This window comes from Rissa tridactyla, chromosome Z (assembly GCF_028500815.1).
Source record: "Rissa tridactyla isolate bRisTri1 chromosome Z, bRisTri1.patW.cur.20221130, whole genome shotgun sequence".
Taxonomy (NCBI): Eukaryota; Metazoa; Chordata; class Aves; order Charadriiformes; family Laridae; genus Rissa; species Rissa tridactyla.
Window position 1 is genome coordinate 35,665,404 of NC_071497.1, and position 20,231 is coordinate 35,685,634.

Here is a 20,231-nt window from a genome sequence, read left to right on the forward strand (position 1 = left end):
CCACAAGAAGGGCCTGGAGGAGGATCCGGGGAACTACAGGCCAGTCAGTCTGACCTCGGTGCCTGGGAAGGTCATGGAACAGATCCTCCTCAGTGCCAATACACGGCACATGCAGGAGAACAGGGTGATCAGGCCCAGTCAGCATGGGTTTGTGAAGGTCAGGTCATGCCTATCAAACCTAATATCCTTCTATGATAAGGTGACCCACTTAGTGGGTGGGGGAAAAGCTGTGGATGTTATCTACTTGGATTTTTGCAAAGCTTTTGACACTCTTTCCCACAGCATTCTCCTGGAGAAACTGGTTGCTCATGGCCTGGACAGGTGTACTCTTCTCTGGGTACAAAACTGGCTGGATGGCCGTGCCCACAGAGTGGTGGTAAATGGAGTTAAATCCAGTTGGTGTCCGGTCACAAGTGGTGTCCCCCAGGGCTCGGTGCTGGGGCCGGTTCTCTTTAATATCTTTATTAATGATCTGGGTGAAGGGATCGAATGCACCCTCAGTAAGTTCGCAGATGACACTAAGCTGGGCGGGCGTGTTGATCTGCTTAAGGGTAGGTTGGCTCTGCAGAGGGATCTGGACAGGCTGGACCAATAGGCTGAGACCAATGGTATGAGGTTCAACAAGGCCAAGTGCCGGGTCCTGCACTTGGGTCACAACAATCCCATGCAGCACTACAGGATTGGGGCAGAGTGGCTCGAAAGCAGCCCGGCAGAAAAGGACCTGGGGGTGTTGGTTGACAGCCGGCTGAATATGAGCCAGCAGTGTGTCCAGGTGGCCAAGAAGGCCAACAGCATCCTAGCCTGTATCAGGAATAGTGTGGTGAGCCGGACTAGGGAAGTGATCATCACCCTGTACTTGGCACTGGTGAGGCCCCACCTCGAGTACTGCGTTCAGTTTTGGGCCCCTCGCTACAAGAGGGACATTGAGGTGCTGGAGCGTGTCCAGAGAAGGGCTACAAAGCTGGTGAGGGGTCTGGAGGACAAACCTTATGAAGAACGACTGAGGGAGCTGGGGTTGTTTAGCCTGGAGAAGAGGAGGCTGAGGGGAGACCTTATCACCCTCTACAACTACCTGAAAGGAGGCTGTAGAGAGATGGGGGCTGACCTCTTCTCCCTGGTGACAAGTGATAGGACGAGAGGAAACAGGTTCACGTTATGTCAGGGGAGGTTTAGATTGGATATTAGGAAACATTTTTTCACTGAAAGGGTTATTAAACATTGGAATAGGCTACCCAGGGAGGTGGTGTATTCACCATCCCTGGAGGTGTTTAAAAAAAGGGTAGATGGGGCACTTAGGGACATGGTTTAGAAGTGTCTTTTGTCAGGGTAGGTTAAAGGTTGGACTTGATGATCTTAAAGGTCCCTTCCAACCTCAGCAATTCTATGATCTAACACAGGTCATCTAGACATGTATATAATCCTTATAGTGGGATGTAAAGGGTCCTCTAAATGTAAGTGACATATTATGGGGAACAGCAAAAACAAGAAAGATTTATATTTTCTACTAAGTTAACCTAAAAGAGGAACATGAGAAAGCACTGCAGGTCCTCAGCTTCATGAAACAGCTTATACTTGTGTAGATCTTTTCATTTACTTTAGAAAATAGATTTATTCTCACACAAAGTCAGAGTACGTTTTGTTAAAAAAAAACCAAACAAAACCCACATGATATGTATCAGATGATACATGAAGGAAAAAAAGCCTCACTTCCCCAAATGCACTCAAATAAGCATGGTTTGGTGACTTCTCAAACCTCATCCCACATTTTCACTAAGGAGAAAAAAGAAAAAAGAATTTAAAGCATTCAAGAAATTCAGTGAGATGTGTACTTTTTTCACATGGCCTCAAGCTCTGCCCTACAATGACCAAAGTCACCATCACAGCTACGAACTGTTAAGTCACATTTCATCTCCAGATGTATGTAAACATCCACATATTGAAAGAAGAGCAGAGAATACAAACACTATACTAGGTCTTTTTATTTGAATTTGAGGAAGAGTGCTCTGACTGTTCTCTGATACAATAAGAAAACTGAGAATAAAGTGAAAGAAAGCTTCACATGTGATCTCTAGCCTATGATCAGTAGAAATTCACATACAAAATGACCAAATGCATATTGGTCTTGCCAGGCTCTTTGTGTTCATATCTGAACATTTTTCTTAAATCCATACTCACCCACTTGGCACTTCACTATTCATCTTCACAAGTTCCTTCCACGTTATTTAAAATGAATACCTGTCCCTACTTTCATGTCTCTAATCTCATCATTTCCCCTCTTGTTCTATATTTCCTTCCAGTCTTTTCCCAAGACTGACACACAGAGGACACCAGAACAAAAATGCCCTCCCTCAGTACTTACAAATATTCAGCACATCACACCTTTTTTTAAAGAACAATCCCAACACAGACCTTCTAAAGAACTAACCTGAATAAGGAAAAAGAGTTCTTAATTTTTGTCTAGAGAGAAGGCCATCTCCTAAAGCTTTCAGGAACACTGCCAAACAGAGCATTTGGTCAGCAGCACCATAAGTTGTTCCATGAATGCTCTCATCCCTACTCACACAATGATTTACTCTTACTGCAACATGAAAGAAAAATTTGGCCAGCTCTGTCAGCTGTCAAAGACAGAATACAAAGCTAAGAGGCGAGGCTCTGGAGAGAGCCTCATGCAATTGCTCAGTTTGCCTAGGACACAGGTGTTCACAGAATTTGGGGATAGGAACAAAACTGCAAGACTGACAAAATGAAAGGGCTATTTAAACAGAAACCCAGCAAAATATGGTATACATAGTCATGCTTACAGGCAGCACTGTGCTTTTTTAATAGTATCTGAGGTTGTAGTGAGAAATACAAAAAGTAACGTTATTGCAAGTGAACTAGGAGGTAAAAAGTTCTAGGACAGCAAATATGAAATGTGCTCACTGAGAACCAGGGACTGTTTTTCTGAGAGGGGAAGAGCAAAGGCACCAGTCTTTTTACAGCTGGAACGCCCACAGTTAAGACATGCTGCTTAACTATTTTTTCTACCAGCGAGGAACATTCCACTGCAATCCAAACTGGTTGGACAGCAATCCACAAAATACTCTAAGTTGCAAAATGACTTCCTTTCTTTCTTTTTCGTCCACAGCGTTTCTAAAGAGCTGCTGCTGTTAGCATTTTACAGCTGTTCAAGACTTTCGATGTTCTGACAAACAGAAATCAGTAGAGGGCACCAAAAAGCAAAGGAAGTTTCCTTGATCTTTCAAGAGTTAGCAAAAAAGGAACCTACCCATTCCCAAGTGAAGCTAAAGAGTAAAAACCATGAAAATCATCCTGTTAAATCAGAAACCTAGACAAGCTTTGCCCACAAAAGAATTTAAATATGCCATATTAGATTATTTAACTTGATACGGATACTTACACAGAAAAGGAAACTACAAGCTATATTTCTGCATGAACCAGTTAAGCCAAACCTGAATCTTTCCAGAAGTTTCAAGAATCAGTCCTCCACAGTCAAAGCAACTCTCTGACTAAAAATAGGAAAAAAGAAATTTCACATCCTACCTGTACCCTTATTCCTAACTTTTCAAATCCCTCTCGGGTCGGGGATGAGGGTGGTGGAGCTACAAACAAAGATTAAGTGAGAAAACCTTTAGAAGTCTAAGACTTGCTCTGTACATATTCTCATTAGATTCCCTAGCAATTTAGCCAATGTAGTTTCCACAGACAAACACGTACAACAGCTTTTGAAACACAACAAGACTACAAATTAAGTTTCAACACAACAGTAGCCCTAAAGAAGTAACTTGTTTTCCTAATTGCACCAATTTTTATACTCTAATAAGAACTTACATAGAAACCATTTAATTCTTAAATATTTTCTCAGTAAAGAGTTAAAAAAGTAACTTGACTTCAACAATATCACTTTAAATCTTATTAATTACCTCCTGTTTTGTCAATAAGCCATATTGAAGAAATGTATTTAGATAAGCTGATGCATAAGCTTCACGAATCACAACAGCAGAGATGTCGCTGACATCAGCTTCCAAGCCAAAACTGTATCTTTCAGAAAAAGGAAACACAATTCTACACTCTCACGCTGCAGGTGCAAAGCAAGGACCAATGAACTTACAACTTCAATTCAGTACTTACTATACTTTTATTAAAAAAGTCAAAGTGATCAAGATGAAAATAAAATAAAATCTAACCTGTTGTGTCAGTCAGGGAGATGACAAAATAAGTTTCACATGAAAGAATCTTGAGATCCCTAATTTATAAACCCCTTTTATTTACATACCACTTCTCGCAGTTACCACTCTTTAAATGTACTACCTCCTAGTAACAATTCCCTGGAAACATTCTTCATGTTTTTATTCTATGTATACATAGGGATATTTTCCCTAGAAATTTAGTGATTAAGGAAGATTGAAATTATCAACTTTCACTAGCCATTGAATATGCCATGCCACTTATAAACTCTCCTGTCTCATACTTAATCCCCTTAAGGGCTGCACCCCCCTTTCTCTTACTACACACGTAGTTGTCCAAATGGAGGGTGAGTCTCTAATACCACAGCTACAATACCCCCATCAAGGGGTTTGTATTTTTCATTCTTGTAGTCCTGTGAAGCAATTAAGGACTCTGTTGGGCCAGCAAATAGCAAGATCCACAGGATGTGGATAAATACCATAAACTTGGCAACTGAAACCGAAGTCACTGCCTCAGTGAATGGCATTTAAGAACAAGCACATCAGCAGCAACACCTAATCAAGTAATAAGCAACACCTGAGTAAGGCAGACTATTAGCAATCATGTCCGCCTTACCATTCCAGTTGCCTCACTATACAATTGAAGACCTTATCAGAACATATGCATTTGCTCCCAATAGCACCCTCAAAAATCTGTTTCAAAATGCAAATGCTATACATTCTTAAACATTGTCATGACTTACAATTCAACTGTGTAAGTAATAACTAAATTACTTGCTATAAACAATTACAACTTAAAACAGATGTCTCCAGAACACATCTCAAAACATAATCAGTTTTAAAACACACTTCCTGAAGAAACAAGAAGCATGTTTCTCATCTAGATATATATATATAAAATCCACTTCACCTTATACAGGAATAGCAATTAACTCTAAAATACTAAAAAATACTAACAGAATGCCCTAAAACATATGCTCCCCAACATCAATGTCTCCTTGAACAGTTGTTCTTTTTCAACTAACTCAAGAGAATTAGAGACACCTAGAATCTTCACTTTGCTGTAAGATTTGGAGGACAATCAGCAGTTTGGTGCTTCGGAAGTACTTGCACGCCGCACATTGAATCTGCTTCTTAAGGGCTGCGCACAGCAATTCAGTCCTGGAAAGTCAGCTGAGTTTTAGCTTCCGGTCCTACACCTTTGACAAAGCAATTTTAACAGGATCAAACGCTTACGTCCCTCGAATTAACCTCGCCGAGCTCTCACCGACCCTTGCAAATCGCCACACGTGGAAGCACGGCTTCCAGGCGGGCACTCGGGCCGCCCAGCGGCGACCTCCCGCCCAGGCCGCGCGGTCTCCTTCGCCCTCTACGTTCACGAACGGCGGCCCCACAGAGCCGGCTCTGCCGCGAAGCCACCCCGGCGCGCCCGCTGCTCTATCCCGGGAGATCACCCCGTTTCCCCCCTTCCCCTCCCTCGGCCGCCGGCATCACCGCTGACGCGCCGGGGGCACCGGGCGGAGCCAGCGAGGCCCCGCCCCGAGCAGTCCCATCGCCCTCCACCACCCCTACCTGCCGTCCCCGCGCCGGTACCTGCGGCCGCGGGGCACGGCGGGGCCGCGCCCCCGCCTCCTCCGCGCGCCCGCCAGTCACCGTCAGGGCTCCCGCGCCGCCTCCTGTCGCGTCGGCCGGGGACCCCGCTGCTGCCGCCCGGCCCGGGCCTACACGGCCTGCCCGCGCGATCGGTTCCGGGAGCGTCGGCCCGGCCTCCTCCGCCCATCACAGGGCGAGTTCCCCGCGTGCCCCTGGCCCGTCCTGCGATCGCGCCGCTGCCGCTTGCTCCCGCGGCCCGCGGCCGCCGCCCCCCGCCATGTTCCGCTCCGCCGGGGTGCTGCGGACCCGCGCGCACCCCGCCGCCTCCGGGGGCCGGTGACGTCACTCTCCAGCCGGCCCGGCCCGGCCCGGTCCGGTCCCGCCCCACCGGCGGTGAGGCGGGCCGCCCTTTGTTCGCACCTGGGGGCGGCAGGGAGGCCGGCCCCGCGCGTCACAGCCGCGGCCGGAAGAGGCGGCGAGGCAGCCAGCCCACACGCGGGCGGCGGGGCGTCCCATAAACGCTGTGAGCGCCGCCCTCCCTCTCCGCCCTCCCGTCCGCAGCGGGCCGAGCCCGCCTGCAGGCACGGCCCCTGCTCTCCCCACTTTAGTTTCGGTTCGTCGCTCGGCGCCGCGGCCCGCGCAGCCGCCGGGCGGGCAGCTTGGCTTGCTGCTCTGCCCAGCCCCGCGCCTTCGGGCCGCCAGCCGGTCTCCCGCTCCCACGGTGCCTTCCCGCCGCCACGTCGCTCCGTCCCCGCTGCTTAAAACGAAACCGATCAGCCCGCCGCAGGCGGCTGCGTGCAAGCACCGCCCCCGAGCGGAGAGAGGGCGGAACCCGGCCGGCGGGGCGGGGGACACTCGAAAACGAAACAGCACGAACGCCATGGAGCCCCTCGGCAGCGGCCGTCGGCCGTCGGCTCCGCTCGCACTGACGGGGTCTGGGTTTCCTGAAACGGAGGAGGGGGCGAGACTGATTAGAGAAAGTCAGCGAAACCCAGAGGAGCAACGTCACCTGCTGATGAGTCATTAGAGGAACATAATCAGCCTTTTGCTACCAGTCCGGCAGGACGACCGGCTCTTGATGCAGAACTGCTTAGCAAAGGGAACAAATGAGGTATCGGAGAACAGATTTACTCAAGCTATATCTTAAATTTAAGATATTATCACCCTATTTTCACCTTTCAAACCTGACTCCATTCAGTCCTCCTCAGTCTAATTAAATTTTTCCCTAAATCTGATGAAAAAAACCAAACCATCTGCTGTAGATATAAATTAATACTATAAAGGAGACAATTCACAAGGCATGAAAGTGGTTTACAGTCAGTACTTTATATCCTTGCAGCTGCCAGATGGGAAATGAAAATGAAAAAGGCACGAAGCTACTCAGTTAGAACAGACAGAATTAACTGAAACTAAGGTGGGATGGGAGGGAAGATGACACACACCAAGAGGAATGAATTAGTGCTGTCCTAATTGGGGAGGGGCTGTTTGCAAGGGCATGTAGCAATAGGACGAGGGGCAATGGTTTTAAACTAGAGCAGGGTAGGTTTAGATTAGACATTAGGAAGAAGTTCTTTACAATGAGGGTGGTGAGACACTGGCACAGGTTGCCCAGAGAGGGGGTGGTGGCCCCATCCCTGGAGACATTCAAGGCCAGGCTTGATGAGGCTCTGAGCAACCTGATCTAGTTAAAGATGTCCCTGCTTACTGCAGGGGGGTTGGACTAGATGACCTTTAAAGGTCCCTTCCAACCCAACACATTCTATGATTCTATGAATTGGACAGGAGGAATTTTTTCCAGTTTTGAAACTGGAGGGGTCCAAGAGAAATTCCTTCTAATGTTTTCATTTTTCTATGCATTGTCCCCCACACATTCCCCACAAGAGGTGCATATAGTCTGATATCATAGATCACATATATAGATAAATAAAAGTGATGGACCTTAATATATTTGAATTCCTGAATCATCTTGAGTTCAGCTATGTCTGTTAGACTTATCTTACCTGACTTTGCAGTATCCAAAGAGGAAAACACAGAAGTGGATTGATTGTTTGTTTGGGGTTGTTTTTTTTTGTGTGTCTGTTGTTTTTTTTTTGTTTTGTTTTTTTCATTAGAACTTATGAAATACTTCCTCTCTTGTGAAAAACATCTTTTTCAAGATTTGACAGCCCTCTGGATTACAGACTGAGGACTGGATGCTAATTAAGACAGACAAATAGGAGTAAGTTCAGAAACAAGAAATTACTAAAGAAATGCAAAATGAACTACAACAGGGAAATTTAAAGGTTAGAAATACTGAATCAAATAACGTAGTTATGTGTTTGGATCAAAATTACTGAGCAAAAAGAAATTCCTTACATACTATAAGAAAGCAAATCTAATAGGAGTAATACCATGGAAGTAAAATAAATGAAAATAAGTTAAAAATGAGTAAAGCAAGGTAAAAATTTGGAAAATAATAATAATTTCCAGCCCCTTGGTGGTAGTGGAAAAAAGTCCACTGGATTGCTCTCATGGTGCTTTATTTTTTTTTTCATTACTACTGAGTGGTCAATTGGGGTTTTAGCTGCATGAGAACTAAGGAATAGATAACTTGATGAGATCTCTGAAAAGACATGTCCCAGGAGTAGTTAAGAGTGGCATCTTTGGAGTTTCTTTTCAAATTGAGCAAGCATCCCTTAATGGAAGTACACCACTGGTGAAACAACCACCCAAAAGACCAAAAATATTTTTAAAGCTAAATAAACTGAATATGATTGAAAGGCTCTGCAGAGTAATGTACTTGCATCTAACTCTCTGTTTAACACTAGTAGGAAACCACTGTTTGGGCATTACAGCAAAGTGATATTCCAGGAAATGATAGTTCCTTGTTAGAAATACCTTTCCTTAAATTCTGTGCTCCAAAAATAAATTTATTCAGTTCCATTATTTAATATTTTAAGAATGACAATTGCAGCTTTAAGTATGTCATTAATTTAAAAATCATAGGTATTTAACATATACAGCATGTTATACTTCAAAGAAAAATCAAAGACATTACAAACACGAAAAAAGGGTCCCCTGACTCACTCACTGAAGCTTAAAAGCTCCCATCTCCAAAGCAACAATTATTTTAAGATGTATCTCAATTATAATCACTTTGTAACACCAAGTAAAATGGGAAAAGTACTCTGTATCTATGCTATACTAGTTATTTTTATAAGACAAGAGGCAAAGTACTGGTTTTGGTGCTACGAAATAAAACAGGTTCTTAGTACTACCAATAATGCTCTCAACAATGACACATCCTTCTTAATGCAGTGAGGCCACACATGAAAAATCTTAGACTTTGGTTTCCTGCTGATGTCACTGAACATGAATTCAAGATTCTCAAGTGCCAAGTCAACAAAAACAAGTAATTGGGGTGGAAGCCTGGGAATTGTTTTCATTAAGATTGCAACATTCTTGTAGCATGTGTGGTGTTGAACTTTTCTCATGCTGTTGTCCAGGAAATGAAGACTGGGCTTGTGGAGAACCTACTGTAAAATATACGCAGATTGCCAGTCAAATACTACCATTTACATTTCTCCTCTAATACAAAAACTGGTTACACAGGGTCAGCCACAGAGCAGTAAATTATTTCACTGAAACATGCATACTGACTAATCAAAGATATGTCAAACTATTCTGAAGGCATGCTTTTCATAAAGTTTCTAGAATGAACACAAAAAAGCCCAACAATAAAAATTTTTAGATAAATAAATCAATTAAATCCAATTAAATTGGAACTCTCATTTTCAAAGTAATTCACAGTGGAAACTAATAACCCATTCAAAAACTGACATAAAAATACAGGCATATGTGATACACAACTAAAGACTGGTAGACAATTGCAATTGTACCCTAGTACTGTAACCAGCTGCTTTTAGGAAGTACTATTTATGATTTTAAAAAATGAAAAGTATATCCATATACACAAGCCCTCCAAAAAATCAAAAAACAGAACACACATCCAGTCAGCCTATACCTGCCAGTGACACTAACTGAGCATTAGTGGTTTATCTTCTCTTTTACAACAAGCGCACGGAGTTCAGTGGCACTTCTGAGAAGAGCACAGATGTCTGTTCTGAAGATTGTTCACTGTTTTTCCAAACAAGTGGTCATTTTAATCAAGCGATCAACTAGAATTTTATATAAAAAATGTAATACATGTTACATGTTGAATTAATGTTAATCAATTTGCATTATTTACAGACAGTAAAGCTTAAGGTAAAACCATCAACAATAACAGGAACATGAAGGCAAGTCTCACAAGTTCAATGTCAAAACTTTTCCCTTCTGTATGCCACGCTTACAGTACTCATCCAAGTATTATTGAACATTTAACATCCAGCACTCTACTGACTCAAAGCAAGCTAATTTCAGAACATGACAAAAAAGGGTTAGGAAAATGCTTGACACTATTAGACAGGTTGGTATTTTAGGGCTGTGGCACCGAACAGAAGCTTCCAATCTGTAAAACCTTAAGTTCCCAACTCCTAAACAGGAAAATACAGCTACTGCAAAAAGGCTTTGAACAATTCACTAGGCTCTAACCTCTTAAGTCAGAGGCAACAAGACATCTTGCCTTACGTAAAAATTACCAAAAACATTGCTGTTCTTTATTAACTGAGGGTGTCAATATCAACAATCACAAATATTTAGAATAGCAAAGGAATACAAGCAAAAAGAAAAATATAGTACTAAAGACAAAATTCTCCTTAACTGTCTACAAGATTGTCTTGAGTAAAATATATTTCTTTATGTGCTAGAGAGAGTTCAGAGTAACTGAGCTATACCTGCAAAACAAACAATCTTTGTATAGTAAAAGCAATATATGAAAAACCCCAATGCATATGCATCTTGTGAAGGAAACATTTATGTAAGCCTCACCTTGTCACTGTCATCATTACAAATGTGATCTTGATGGATTGAGTGGCATTGAAAGGATGTACCAATGCTACCTATAAAAGAAGGGGGAGAGGGGGAAGAGAAAAAAAATAATTAAAATGATAGACCAATTCCTGTGAACACTAAAAATAAAGACAAATTTAGCAAACATTCTTCTTTTCCCCCCACAGAAGAAAGATTTAGTTGCCAAACAGCTATGTCTGACAAGTCATGCATTTAATTCTGATAACTGAATAAGCATCAGAGAAACATTCTGCAGTGTGCCAACAATGTCTTCACATACAGTTTTTCTAAACCTTTAAACCGAATAAAATTAGAACTAGTTCATTAATCCAAACCAAACAAATGCAGTGAAGTACACACAGACATAGATGGAAGAGGAGAAGCTACACCTTTCATGTTTAGGCAGTGTAGTCCTGTCCCATATCCATTACTACAGAAAATTTTCAGCACCCTGGGTAGCCACAAAACAGCGGTCTCTTTCCAGTGATATGTTAAGAATAAGAGTGAGTGGAAAAATCCAAGGTCAGAGCACAAAAGTTTTAATGATATCTATTTTGTTTGAAGTGGAATTTCTGCCTGCTTAACGTCTATCCACCATTTTCTTTACATCTAGGAAAAAAGGGACAGCAGACCTCTGCAAAGGCTTACCCCAGTCCTGAGACTTCTGTCCTAGGAGGGAAACAAACTAAAGTTTGATTGTATCCATATAGATTCTTAAAGATTTACAGAACCCTTTGTGGAATAATTACTAAATTGGCTAAAAATACAAAAGTACAGCATTGTTCACACATTAAGGAAAAGTATAAAATCAAGAAGCTTCTGAGGTAGAAAACAGCCGCAGCTGGCATGAAGAATACAACACCTGTGGTTCCCTGATAAGGATGCTTGTGAAGCTAGATGAGGTACGGGACAGGATGCAATTATTCTGAGGCTTTATCTTATGATGTATAGCAGATACGGGAATGGGATGATACCATGAAACAGATAAGCTGCCAATTAGCTGCCTGCTCGATACTCGGAGCCAACATTTTGTCAAATTTTGATGAAATGCTGTCCTTTGTGCGAACTTTGCTCATTATAATGTCATTATAATACCAAAACACACCTCCATCCCAAAGGCTACCCGCCACCAAGATGCGAGCACTCCTCCTTGAGTCTGTGCCCTGAATTTCTCGGAAACTATACCTTTAATTGTGAAGCAAGAGAATTTTACACCAATCATAATAAAACTATGTATGACTAAAGTCACTCAAACTCCACCTTGAAGATAACAAGTAGTACAAAGATAGCCCAAGAGAGCGGGGATATGCAGGGAAGACACCATCACGAAGAATTCCATCACTGACTTCCGGGATCAGTCGACGGGCTGAGCCTTTCTTCCCCCTCATGGGGACGCCTTTGGGTAAGACTTAGATTATACCGAGTGCTTTCTCGGGAAACTTAGAAATTTCTCTAGAGAATCTCTTTCCTACATTTATAGCCAGGCTGTGTCGTTTATAACTTTGTCGCGCATTTTGTATATGTAACAATACTTTCATTTGCACGTGCTTTGCAGACAATGTATTTATCGCCAGCAATCCTAAGAACCTATATATCTGTTGTTTAAATAAACTGCACTGTTTAAGTAGCTAGTCGTTTTGGTTCCTCACTGAACGCGACCAAAGACTGGAGAGTGGCCGTGCTAGTTCATGAGCACAACTAGACTGCAGGTGCAGTCCACTATTAGTGCATCCAAATCGTAACAGTTCAATATATTAAACGCAATTGGACTGATAGTGCTGCATTGGGCATCACTCAGAATTTAAACCAAGCTGCACCTAGCCTCCCACCTTGGTGAGAAGTGTTAGAACACAAGGGGGTTTATTTTCTGCCAAAACCACTTTGCCCCTTTCACGCAACACCCTTACTCACACTGTAAAGTTTTACTTAATGTGCTGTTTCCTTTCTCAGAAAATACAGGAGTAGGGTAACTGCTATTGTTTAGTTTATGCCTCCCTAAGATTACTTCTTCCTGCAAATACTGAGCAAAACAATTTTTAAAAAGCAAGGAGAAAAACCAGTCTAATTTGTAAAGCTACACCATTTCATGATTTTCCTTATAGAAGATCTACCTAGAACTTCTCTATACAAGTTTTTTGTGCTCCTTCTGCTATAATTTTGAAGTGTTAGTAGTCCTATTCTGTAATATTTACAACCTATTCTACACAAAGAGTCTGCCATAAAGCTTTGCAGTCCATGTGGTGTTTTGGACCAGCACAGAATCGATCAAAGAAGATAATCATTTTAAGCAGGCAGCCAGCCATAGGCTGTTGTTTAAACTTTTTTTGTTTGTTTAAATTTTTGCTGGAGATGACGGTGCAGCAAAACTCTGGCTTTTGTGAGAATTCACCTGCACTTCTGCGCTACTTGGTACTTCTGAGAAGCCAGAGTTACCTTAAAGCAACCAAGAAAGCTTCAGAAATAATGCATGGAGAAGAGAAAAAAAGCAATAAACTGAATCCTGGAGTAGAAAAATTAGCAACAGCCATCCTGCGGTCCTTTTCTGATTGTAACACTACCAAGAAGACACACAGAAACACAAAACTCATTTAGTTCTTAGGCAAACAAGAAAATGTATTTAGTTCTTTTCATTGGGGGGTGGGGTGGGTAATAAAAAAAAAATAAAAATCACTTAACTCTAAACTGATAATTTTGGACAAAACACTACTTTCACTCTGCAAACTTATCAGTACATAGTCCAAGACACAATCAGGACTTTTGTCATCAAATGACATGAGGAATGGCAGCTAGGTTCCCTGGTAAAACTTTTATCCATGCAGATGTAACGATTGGCTAAAATATGTTAAATACATGAGTTCCTGAGATCCTAGTGAGTTAGCTGGCTAGCTGGCCTCTTCAGACAGAGCTGACAATTTTGCCAAAAAAAAAAAAAAAAAGGCATGCTGATTTTTGGACAATTACTCTTTTTTAAAAAAAAAAATTGCTTCCAAACACAGAGCTTCACAAAATTAGCTGCTTTCTGACCTACCACATCAGAAAAAAAGTTATTTTGCCATAGGAGTCATTGACTCTGGCTGTACTGGCTTGAACAGCAGTAGAACATGCTCATACTGTGTATTTTTGCAGGAAAGGAGAGCAAAGAAGAAATCAGTATACAGTTGGCACTTCAAGGTGGGAAGGGAAAAAAGGACCAGTTTTAAACTGTTCAAAACATGCAAAGTTCCCTTCCCATTTGATTTAGACTTATGCAAAACACAAGTGTTTTCACTAGGCACACTCCACATGCTTTCTTGAAATTTGGAATTGATTCAAGCTCAAAGGCAACCTAAAAAACCCAAAGACAACACAGGGTTAAGGATAAGGCTTGACAGAGGCAGAATTGAAGTAAAATATGACCTCTTAGTCTAAGATAAAAAAGACAGGCAGCAAATAATGAAAACAGCTCAATTCTGCCAAACTACAACAAATACATATAAACTTATTTTGGGCACCACGTCTGAATGATGAAAGAAATTTTCAGAGGTGGTGCAGGGCCTACGTCCAACCTCAACATCACCTAAAACTTGTTCTCTAGTAAATTAAACTCATAAATGTAGACCTTGCATTACAGGCTACATTATAGGCTTTACACATAGGCTTTTCAAGATGTGATCACATACTCAAGCACAATGATAAGTTGGCTTTCTCCTAGCTGGAATGGATACCAGCAGCAGTCACACAGCTGCAATAGTACAGCTTTCAGTTAGTAAATACCACTTCTGACACCTGGGTAGCCCATTAGGTTTCATGTTGCCATAGCTTCAATTCTAACAATATCCACACTAGCAAGAACAAAGCTAGCTTGGGTTTTAGCTACATGTCTCAATCACACTCAACTGTTCTATAGACAGAGCCACAGACAACGAAGTGCAGTTAGCAGAGGATATGCCAATGGTTTCTTTTTAATTTTTAATTTATTTTTTTTTTAAACAGGGTCTTTCATGGTCTTCGCACCATATTTATTCCATTTCTGGTCAACTACTTACTAATACCCTACAGCACAATAGCAACACGTAAGACACCAACCCCTAACTGTCAAAAGTAAAAATTTTACAGACATCCTGGCTGCATTGCACCAATTAGCTGACTGATCTCACCAACAGCCTCACTCAAAAGCAGCCTTGGAAAAGGATTTCTTTCAAAGCCAGCACTACTAATGCAGTCCCTTGAATGAGGTGAGCAGAGGTAACAGATCCAGGGGCACTGACACAGAGCATTACCAGCTAAAGGCTCTGCTCCACAAAAATGCAGTATTGAGTTACACAGGCAGGAAATCCTGCAGGATCTGCCTAATTTTTAATTTATTTTTTTTTAAACAAGCAGCTTTAAATAATGGAGTTACCGTGTTTTCTAAGCATTTTCTTTCCAAGAAACAGATTACACTGAGACAAACCTGAAGAAAGGTTAATCACCTTTCACCCATCTGTAAGGAAGACTGAGAGTCATAATCCCAAAGATGACCTCAGCGGATTTCTAGTCTGCATGACCAAACAGTTTTCAACTGTGATTTAACAGTTAAATGATGCTGGAGGTCTGAAAGGAACTATAAGCCAATTTACATTGCCCTGAGTGCAGGGAGTAGATAGAAACTCAGTTAAGCTACCTTCATATCCCCAAATTTGCACGGAATTTTAGACCAGCCCAAGACTAATTGCACCTTAGGGAGAGCAGATCTGAGGGCTATTACAAGCACAGCTTTAATTCTGACTGAAGCATTATTATAGAATCACAGAATGGTTTAGGTTGGAAGGGACCTTAAAGATCATCTAGTTCCAAGCCCCCTGCCATGGGCAGGGACACCTCCCTCTAGACCAGGTTGCTCAAAGCCTCATCCAGCCTGGCGCCGAACACTTCCAGGGATGGGGCATCCACAACTTTTCTGGGCAACCTGTTCCAGTGTCTCACCACCCTCACAGGAAAGAATTTCTTCCCAATATCTAATCTAAATCTACCCCTTTTCAGTTTAAAACCATTACCCCTCCTCCTATCGCTACACTCCCTTGTAAAGAGTCCCTCCCCATGTCTCCCATAGGCTGCCTTCCAATACTGGAAGGCTGCTATAAGGTCTCCCCAGAGCCTTCTCTTCTCCAGGATGAACAACCCCAACTCTCTCAGCCTGTCCTCACAGGAGAGGTGCTCCAGCCCTCTGATCATCTTCGTGGCCCTCCTCTGCACTCCCTCCAACAGGTCCATGTCCTTTCTGTACTGGGGGCTCCAGAGCTGGACGCAGTACTCCAGGTGGGGTCTCACAGGAGCAGAGTAGAGGGGCAGGATCATCTCCCTTGACCTGCTGGCCATGCTTCTTTTGATGCAGCCCAGGATATGTTGGCTTTCTGGGCTGCAAGCGCACACTGCCAGCTTATGTTGAGCTTCTCACCCACCAACACCCCCAAGGCCTTCTCCTCAGGGCTACTCTCAAGCCATTCCCCACCCAGCCTGTGTTTGTGCCTGGGACTGCCCTGACCCACGTGCAGGACCTTGCGCTTGGCCTTGTTGAACTTCATGAGGTTTGCATGGGCCTGCGTCTCAAGCCTGTCTAGGTCTCTCTGGATGGCATCCCTTCTCCTACAGACCACGCCACGCAGCTTACTGTCATCAGCAAACTTCCTGAGGGTGCACTCAATCCCATTGTCCATGTCACCAACAATTATCTCTGCTAAAAAGCTGACTGAGAGTAGAGAAAAAAGCTAGTAAGACTCCTATGTAAGCGATAGAATGTGGCGCTGTCCATAGCACCTTCCCAAATGCATTTCCTTGCCGCAGTGTTCAGGAGATGCAACTGTGAGGTCTAATGCCCATAATCTTCTCAAGGAACATCCCAGCCTGAACTCCCTCCCTCCCGCAATCCAAAGCGGTCTCCCTGCTGTGCAAGTAACAGGGCACTTTGTAACAGTCAGCTTTTTTACTCAGACTCACAGCTTCTAATACCTACGTGACAAAAGTGTTGCCTCAATTTACACTCAGACCCCTCCAAGAGACAACAGGCACCCATGAAACACCAGATCAGCCTACCCTTCAGCACTACCAGTATCAGGACAGGGTACAGCATAACGCCCTTCAAGTGATGCACACATAACATGCATATATATATATTCATATATATGTATGTGTACAAGTAATATACAGACACACAAAGTCTCAAAGACTTAAGTAGAAACTTCAGCTTGCCTTTTACCCCTTTAAATGCTGTTAAATTCTTTTTTACTCCCTTTTTCAAATCAAAGTGAGACAGTCTGCTTAACATTATATCTTGAACTCAGGGAAAAACATCCGTTCTTTCGTAGTAAGGGAGAAAGAAAGAGTGCTGCGCTCCCCCTCTACCATAGGAAAGGAATTGTTTTTCTTCTAAACCCCTACATTAAACCGAACAGCAAAAAGAATCTTCAGAATTTCATGGTTTCTGCCTAACTTCGTGCATTGTAATAAAAAGAGAATCAACATCAGGTTTGAATGGCCTGCTTCATGCCTGCCAATATTAAACAGTCCAAACTCACACAATGCCAGTCCAAAGGAAAAAGAGGTGGGAATTCAATCCTTTTAATTCAGTCCTTTCAGAGCTACTGGAAGTATCTCATTGGTTAAATTAATGATACTGCTTAGTACACTCATTGCTTCTCCTCCCTGGCACCAGTCTGATTAGGAAAAAACATTTGTGTATGCCACCCGTACAATTTATCTGGAGTGATGCTGTTGAGCCTTACTAACTTACATGAATCAGAAGAGTTCTGGGGTAAGAGTTTGATCTGCAGACAGGAATTTGCAAAGTATCAAATGCATGGAAACAAAGTCTGCATTGTTGTGAGTTTAGACTCTTAATCAACTGCTCTCTTTAAAAAGCCTGTGAGTTGAGTGGAGTATATATATTCTTGTGAGATACAGCCATGGATGGCCAGTCTACTTGAAAAGACACAAGGAAGAGAACAAAGAGGTTAAATTATCTGTGATCTAGCAGCCTCAACTTCCAAAAAAAGTAAGGCAAACCACTCCTGCACATGACTATCATCTCCTAGTCAACAGTATTCCTCTCTTTATGACACACTTTAGATGTCAGATGCTTCTTCTAACTCAAGAGCCTTTCAAACGGCAGTGAAGAAGTTACTTAATCGGTAAACACAATTTTTTGTTATTACAATGAAAAAGTTAGAGGTGAGTTCAAGAAACGATACAGCTATTCAGGCTGGTCAAGTAAGAGATGGCTGCAAATTAACTGTATTATAGCACTTATAATTATTTTTTTTTCCTATGATAGCATCTTTTTTCCCTTTTTTTCCCAGGGGTTGCAGCTATCCTAGCTGCATATAATGCATATTAGGACTGCCATTCATCCCTCTTTTCTTCCACTCTTCCTTTTATAAACACCAACAAACTTAAATTCCACAGGTTTCCCTGAGGTTTACATTCACTTTAACTTCTCTTTTGGAAAGAATTTATTACATACTGGGAAGCGCTAATATTTTTCAGTTGTGTAGCATGGGATACCACTGGCAACTTTCAAGCAGCTCCTGCGCATAGAGTCCGTATATCTAAGAAGTTGTGATAAAACTCTGGATGTCATGCTAGCCAGGAAGCAGCCTAAAGTCACCAGAGAAGAAAAAAAGTAAAATGCCTCCTGAACTTCTCTCCTTCCGTTCCTTCTGCTTCCTCTATTTGCCAAGATGTCCTTCTTGTTCAACTGCAGACAACGTAGGTCTGTTGGTGTTTTCTGAATTCTGGTCTCCCCTTCCACCCCCCTGGCCCCAGTCAGCCTCACTGGTAAACCTGCCAGTCCCTTTTCCCCCCCACCATGCCCAGCTGAGGGATGCTGTCCTCAGTTCCACATACACAGTGAAAACTTTTATTTTGTAAGCATCAGGAAGCATAGTAAGAGTCTGCAAGAAAAGCTCCCTCAGGCTTTTTTTTTTCCTGCAGCTATCAGGGAAGCACACTGCATGCTTAATAATCAGCAGAAAATGGGATGAACATGACACAGCTCACAATGAAATCTGGGCCCACATTTATTTCATATAAGTTAAGCCTACCTTCCAGTCACCCTTCTGACTGAATGACACCTCTCAGGTATTTTAGGAGAAAAGGAGAGGAACCTAAAGGAAAGACCGTATTTTAAAAACTTGAAGTCTGATATATTTTAACAATGCCAGTGCTTAAAAAAGGAACAAAGAAAGTTAGTTTAATACAGCAAAAGCCTGAATGCTGAGGCAGACCTCTCGGCTTCATAAACAGAGCCCATCTATAAATCAGCACTGAAGAAAGATCTTTTTACCTGAGGTTTCTGCTGTGTCTCTACAAGTCTGCATAAACACTTCTACTTCAAACAAAGAACATCTGATTTAAATGTAATAATTTAAATTTACAAATACAAACTGGACTGCTTACTCCAGGAACTGTCCACAAAATGGCCCTCACAGTAGCGGTCTGAATATAATCCTATCTACGTACCCTTTCCCTGTGCTTGCATACAAAAAATGGCCCCTTTACCTCATAGAGGTACCACTGTGGCCTAACTGTGCCTTCTTAATCCTTCTGCATTAACTTTAGCAGCTCCATCTTTTCTAGTCAAGAGTGGGAACAACTACATTTCAGATGGACTGGTAGCCCACAGGGTCAACCACACTGTTTCATCCCCTTTGTAGCAATCTTGCACAGGGAGAGGCCACTGCTTTGGTAGCCATCCAATTCCATCCAGCGAGGTCTAATTTCTGAAAGAATTTGCATATTTTTAAGTTAAGCACATTATCTGCGTGGAAATCTGAGTCACTTCCACACTAAAGTATCTGGAACGTGCTTTCGCATGTTAGATTTGCAGCTAAAGTCAGATATCAGGTACAACATCAGAAGATTTTTCCTCAACTGAGACAATGCGGTATTACTGGATAAGCAAAGGCTTTCAATAAGCATATAAAGTTTTATTGCAAAATTATTAAACTAATTTCCATACAAGGTTTTATGCATAAACCATACTAACCAGCATGCCTAGGGCAAATAATCTAATTCAGTCAGGCTTCAAATAAAATGAACACCCCTTCCAACATCTAAAGAATTCTTGAAATCAAAGGTGTTACGAAATTCATGTTTACTTTTATAAATTCTGGCTGTATGCAATGTAAAGATCCCTACAAAAATGAAATTATTGTACATGAGAAACGGACTTTTGGAACATTCTTCGACATTCAACTTTGTTATTTAAAAAAAAAAAATACCAAAACACATGGAAAGTAGTCCTTACTGTTAGCTTTTTTCATCTCAAACATTACTCACAAATTCTATTTTGTATTTCATGCAAGTGCAAAACTTGTACTTTAAAGTTTGTATTTTCATGTCCTTAGAGTGCACATACAAAAGCAAGGAACATTTTCCATAGGCTTACGGATGGACAGCTGTGTACTTTGCTCTGGGAATCAGCTTTTCCTGCTTATTCAAGGAGCAGTTCATCAAGAAGTCATTCAGGGAAAAATTTTACAGCAGCAATAAACCTTCAGGAAATTA

The 20,231-nt window shown here is 42.2% G+C and overlaps 1 protein-coding gene across 4 annotated transcripts in view; it reads right to left on the minus strand.

Annotated features, from left to right (window-relative positions):
* RNF38 (ring finger protein 38) overlaps positions 1–20,231 on the minus strand; it is a 116,586-nt gene that overhangs the window by 42,451 nt on the left and 53,904 nt on the right. Inside the window, exons 1-2 of one of the 4 annotated variants that reach the window (XM_054184811.1) lie at positions 5,781–5,884; positions 3,544–5,386 (exon numbers count right to left, since the gene is read on the minus strand). Coding sequence is in view for 1 of the 4 variants with exons in the window: in XM_054184809.1 (XP_054040784.1) it covers positions 10,689–10,759 (71 nt within the window). In the remaining 3 variants the exon portion in view is untranslated. Of the gene's footprint in view, positions 1–3,543; positions 5,387–5,759; positions 5,959–10,688; positions 10,760–20,231 lie in introns of those variants that run through there. The other 3 variants (XM_054184809.1, XM_054184812.1, XM_054184810.1) reach the window with 3 other exon arrangements.